This window comes from Cavia porcellus, unplaced genomic scaffold (genome assembly GCF_034190915.1).
Source record: "Cavia porcellus strain 051 isolate PalLab524CR breed Dunkin Hartley unplaced genomic scaffold, mCavPor4.1 scaffold_20, whole genome shotgun sequence".
Taxonomy (NCBI): Eukaryota; Metazoa; Chordata; class Mammalia; order Rodentia; family Caviidae; genus Cavia; species Cavia porcellus.
The window spans coordinates 56,701,147-56,707,146 of record NW_026947503.1 but is presented as its reverse complement, the minus strand read 5'-3'; the positions used below and the strand labels follow the sequence as shown (position 1 = coordinate 56,707,146).

At 43.0% G+C, this 6,000-nt stretch overlaps 1 protein-coding gene across 6 annotated transcripts in view; it reads right to left on the bottom strand.

Moving 5' to 3' along the window:
- Positions 1-656: 656 nt before the first annotated feature.
- The window catches only part of Osbpl1a (oxysterol binding protein like 1A), a 182,704-nt gene continuing 177,360 nt past the window's right edge, over positions 657-6,000 (bottom strand). For all 6 annotated transcript variants that reach the window (XM_003474108.5, XM_013157121.3, XM_063231830.1 and 3 more), the window contains 2 exons: positions 5,265-5,355; positions 657-1,773 (listed from right to left, as the gene is read on the bottom strand). In XM_003474108.5, coding sequence (XP_003474156.1) covers positions 1,671-1,773; positions 5,265-5,355 — 194 coding nt within the window. In that variant the 3' untranslated portion in view covers positions 657-1,670. The remainder of the gene's footprint in view (positions 1,774-5,264; positions 5,356-6,000) is intronic.

The window sequence follows — 6,000 nt, the reverse complement described above, 5'->3', positions numbered from 1 at the left end:
GCACCTTGTCACCTTTATGTGGTGGAGTCTAAGAGGCGGCGGATTATTAAGGACAAGGGAGTGTAGGAGGCACGGGTAAGGAATGGGGACAGGCACCCAGAAAGCAAGGAGAGAGCTGGCACTACGGGGATCGTACATGGCACACACGGTGGAGCTCAAGTGCCGAGCTGAATAAAGTCCTTCGCAATCTCATTTTTCAGTCATGCGCTGAATGACGACGGGAGGGCGGAAGAACATGTGCAGTATGGAGCCCTTCTTCCTGGGCCGGCCTCTGCTGGGCGTGAAATGCTGGGTGCCCTAGTGTAGACTCACGGGTAACGAAGAGCTTAGAATGGCAGGAGGGTGAACCCTGCATTTCTGATCGCCCATTAACTTCAGGATTGTACCCAACATCCACACAGACCACTGAACACAAGCTGCTTTCTTCCTTTTCAGGTTTGTAAAGAGCGTTTGCAACCCGGGTATACATTTTGAAAACCACTCCTATTCTTAGATCTAGGAATACCCAGCCAGGTATTCCTGCTGTCCTGCATTTGGCATTCAGAATGATGACAACAAAGCCTCTGAAGCTATGACCTGCCCACTTAACCTCTTCTGCAAGGCCAGTATTAAAGTGGCAGCATTTGTACATTTGAAATTTTTAAAGAGATCACATGTTTGAAACATTCTAAAGCCTTTATTAGTGTCAGGTAGATTATTTCATTGTAACACTTGTTAACTTCAAGACAGCAATTAAAATAATTTACTGGCAGCTACCTAAAGCCCCTTATAGCAATCTCTCAGTATGGGGTTTGGGGGGATAAATATAAGATTAATGTACCCCAATTAAAGGGGCAAAGCTACTGTACAGTAGGTCTCCATACATATTTTAAGTACACAGGTACCTTACAAACTTGAAATGCACAAGACCTCCCTTTACATAGTTTGATACTTACAATACATACACGAGTGCAGCTTACACACTCAGGTGGCAATGCCACTGGAAGTTGAAGCATTTAAAAAGGTTCATCGTTAGGTAATAAACACCTATTTCTAGGGCATTTGTGAATTGCTAGATTTTATACATATTTGCAGTTCAAACATGTACAGTTAATGACGCTTACAGAAAACTGTAAAAGTAAAGAGCACTAACATAAGTAAATACCTTTTCCAGTTTAATTAGAATTTTTAAATTGGGAAACCCTATTCAGAATAGGCATCTTTTTCCTTTTAGGAGTGGGGGAGGGATAAAATTGAGATGATTAATATGATTAAAAGCCATCTTACCAATTTAGTTATTTACTAAATTGCAGCCCCTACGGTTGAGCACATAAACATTATATAAGAGAATTCTAAATGTCAAAATTACTTCTAAAATGTTGAAAGCATGACAGCATAAAAATAGTCAAAATAACTTGATTTGAGATTACTATATATTTCCATAAAGCTAAAGTTACATTTAACAACCTGGAAAAGCATCTTCAGCAGTTTTTCTTTCCTCTCTATAAAATAATATTTAAGACTTTCATTATCCAGTATCACTGTGTGCCCCACCTTGTTGGGTGAAATGCAGGTTATCTTGAGCAGATTTTTTTCCTTTTGAAAGATGAGTAGAAACCAAGGAACAAATTTAAAAACATACGTTTAAGACTTATTTATACATTAGCCAAACATCCTGACTCGTCTGCATTTTAATAAATGTCAGGCAAATTAAAGTAGTTTCTGTCCCAGTAGCTGCCAGAGTAAATCCAGTCCTGTGCTCCATTGTAGGGATTGGGACCTTGATGGAACCACCTGTTAAAAGAGAGAGAACAAAATTTACTGGGGAGACTTCAAAACCCGAGTGCCTGCTGGTTCTTTGCGTGCTGTGAGTTAGAGCTTTCCAAGGAAGTGAAGCAGTGGTCCATCTTCTCCTTATGGAAATACTGTGCACAACAGTATTCCACAGGGGACACATGCCTGCAGAGGGTTCTGATCCACGGTAGCAGCAACGCAGCGCTCACTGAGCTTCCAAGGGGCTCATTAGAAACAATGTTCTGTTTGTCCTCTGGGCTACTTCTCATCTTCCACTAGACGGCATTCTTTTCAGGAATTAGGGTTAGAAAATGAACCTTTTCAGAGCACCCAAGGCAGTACTTAAAATGTTGGCGGTACATGCTTTCCAAACTCGAGGCTCCATTTTACAGCTGAGGAGGTGAATGAATGTGAGACCAGCCACATAACTGTTAGTTGTCCAAGGTAGGACTGTACAAGCAAACTTAGTTTGACTTTAAGGGCCACAGTGTTTCTAATGTCTGCCGCACATACTTTATGAATCTTCAGTGTTAATATAGATTCTGCGGTCATCCCCACCCTTAAAATCTGAACCTCTTCTAATTCTGCAAAGCTGCCTCCTTGTTTCACTGCCCACTAAACAACACTCATTTTCTGCAGAACTAGCTTTCTGTAAGGTAACAAATGTAGAATCACTTCAAAAGGTTCACAGTTAACTCTGTGTCACATTTTCCAAATAAAGGGACCAGAGTAACATCTGTGATAAAGAGTTTTCTACATCTTTGCCATTTTGTCCACATAGTTAACAAGAGTGAGGTTGGATCTGCTTAGTCAATCTGTATCCAGTGTTACTGTTATCACTGCCACAAGATTATAAAAACAGAAAAAAAGGGGGCTTTGTATTTGGTCAATTCTTCGACGTCATATAGTGCAGGTATACTCAGCCAAATTTTCCAAAACATTGAAGTACTTATTGGCTTTTGAGATGTTTTCTAGGTAGGAGTCTAGTTTACCTGATCAGGATATGGGTCATCCAGACTTTGGATATACTAGAAGAATGCCTTAGGAATCATTAACCAAAATCAGAATTTTTGTCTAACTTGAAATGTAGAGTTATATATATATAGTCCCTTAAATCTCAAAGGGTCTGAACAGTGTGTCTCTTTGGGAGGCTATCAAGGTATCAGAGAAGAAGGCAAATCAGAATCAAGGCAGACAGGACTGGAGCCCAGTGTTTCCGTCAGACAGTTACCGAACAGTGTGACAGCAATCAGTGGTCTTGTTCACATTCGGCTCTGACACAAAGCTCTCCAAAGACTATGTCTGCAAGCCCGGCTTGGGGCGTCACCTGTTCTTGGGGACAGCGCAGCCAGAAGGCTGCAGTAAAGGTTTCCCCGGTGGTGGGCTGCAGGCTGGCTCCCGGTCAGTTCTCATTCTAGCGCTTGTGCCTGGAAAGCCGGGCGCTGCTGGGACTCTGCCCTGCCCCAAGAACAAGCCAGTGAACTTGTCTTGCTCCAGTCTCAGATGTCTTAGGAAAGGTGTCAACAGGAAAGAGGAGGAAGATTACTACCTTATATTCACTGTTTCACTCTGCAGAGTCCTGCACCTATTGAATAAAATGCCATTTTCTAAACATACTACTTCTGCACCATGTTCACACTGTGAGATGACATCACCACACTTTTGTGGCCCTCCAATCCCCTCTCTGTCAATGCCATGTCTCCTGCCACCTCCTCCAGTCCACCTGGGGAGGTCTCCAAGGACACAGTTCGGGGTCACAGGCAGCCACATGTTCAAGCAGGGATCACAGCCCTGAAAACTGCCCCAGAACTCTTCAACGGGGTGAAGGGAGTGGGTGGGAGCAGGGACGGCAACAGCATGGAGAGCCTGAGCCACTTTTAGGAAACTTCTAGGCTTCACTATGAGGGAGAGTTAGCTCTTCCGATAAAATGGTGCTTGACGAAACTGTCCCCTCTTCCCCCTCACATGGAGCAAAATATTCAAAACTGCACCGTCTGCCTGACAGCAAAGTCAGCCACTGTGCAACCCTTTGCCACCACTGGAGAGGAGCTCCACGCCCCATGCCCTCTGAGGAGCGCTCAGCAGGGTCATTTTAAAGACTGCTCCATCCACAGATGCCTGGTGAGGGGAGTGGGAGCCTCAAACAGCTCTGCTTTTTATGTCAGACTTGTACTGAACTGTCCAGAGGTCTTCACCAGCAGTAAATTTCTTGGTGGACTTTTGCCAACATATAACTGAAAATGTGACTGCAAAAATAAAGGAGTTAGGTCAGGCGTGGTGGTGCACACCTGTAATCCCAGCACTCAGGAGGCTGAGGTAGGAGAATCACTGTGAGTTCGTGGCCAGCCTGGCCTCCAAAGTGAGTTCAATGCCAGCCTGAACTGCATAGTGAGACCCGGTCTCTAAAAGAAAAAAGAGAATAATTAGAAGTAATTAAATCCCACAGATAGGAAGTTTTCTGCGGGAGACACTAAAAAGAATGACAAAATGTATCAAATCTTGTTAAAAGGAATCACAGTAAAGTGGCTTTGACTGGAAGGAGGAATGGAGGTGGAGGTTCTAGTTCCAGGAAGGCTCTTGGAAGGAAAGGAAATGTGCATCGCCGCCTTCCTTGGTGCAGAGAAAGGCTATCTAGAGCAGCAGTTTATATGGTATTCCGGGCTTTCAACCTGGGGCTCATGTGGGTACAGCCCGGCACTGCCCACCCCTTGTACAGCTGCAGACTCTTCAAGAGTTACCTGCACAACAGATTCTCGCGGTAAAACAACTCACTGGATTGGATATGTGAGGCCATTTCTACTCCCGTAACTATCTTTTAGAGGCAAAAGGACTACTAAATAGTATCTGCTGAAATGTTTGCAAAATGATGCTCATACTGGCTTTACATTTATTTTGTTTTATAACTAAATTATGGGTCAGTGGCTTCTATTATGTGATAATAAATGTAGAAACTGTTTTCATGCTATTCCTATTTATAAATGACTATTACTCAATAAACAGTGACTAAGTAATTCCTGGTTTAAAAAAAACTTTTAAAAGCCAGAAATCTTATTGCTCACTTTTGACTCTGGAATGGAATCCAAGATGCTACTTCTTACCAATGCTACTTCCATCGCATAGAAAATCTCATATTTAGAAATATAAAGCCACTGTCTAAATATCACTGATGTATGATTTCCTCTAATTTTCTCCCATATAGGAGCAAATAGTTCTGAATGTATGTGCATACCCAAATGCATAAATTCTGGATTTTACTTTCCCTCTTCAGTAAGAAAGGGGTAGGGTTTACCACGTGAGGAGTATCATGTGGGAATATTTTAACCTTCATTTTCCTATAGTCATTTTTCTTTGTTGCATACACAGTTCTTTGGCTTGCAGGCTTTACAGCCACTGGGAATAAGTTCTCTCTCAGGCCTGTGTTGGAGCCACTTCCCAGAGTCCCACAGCCCTGCCTGCCTGAGCGCTGGGCCCACCCTCAACACTGCACACACCTTGTCTTCCAGTCCTCTTCTGACTTGGACCTATTTTTGCGGGCTGCTCTCTGTTTTTCTTCAAGCCGCTTTTTTTCTTCACTAGCTTGATCTAGAATAAGATCAATAAGCATAGTAAGCATGGAGAACCACTATCCACGTGTATGAGCATCTCCCCGTGCAGAGGACAACCCCACAGTCAAGCATCAGCTTAGCATCTCAGCACATGGCTAGAGGTAGAGCTGGCACTTAAGATGCTCAAGCTTACGGCTTTAGCAACCTCTGCCTTCAGCAAAAAGAACCTGCTTATTTTTATGGCCAAAAATGTTGAGATGTTTTAATCAAAACTTGGGTGAAAAAGTACAGTAAATGTAAAATTATTCTAAACTCTCAGACCTCTCAGAACTTCAGACTCCATTCCCAGGAAATTCCCCCAATCATCCAAAGCACTGTTGCTCTGTCTCACTGGTACCTCTGACCCTTTGCATGGGATGATCCACTGTCCTGTGCGTGATAGGACATTCAGCAGCAGCCTGATCTCCAGATGCCACTTTCCTGAGACGTGACAACCAAAGTCCTTAGATATTGTCATACCTTTCCTGGGAAAAATTACTTCCCTTTTGCAGAACCACTGAGTTAAAAGAAACTGTACACTAAAACTCGTACAGTTGTCCAAGGGGAAGCCACGCTTTTCTTTGAAGCTCAGAGGTGAAACATGAATTGTGAAATACACTGTAATTAGAATATAAAGCTCACA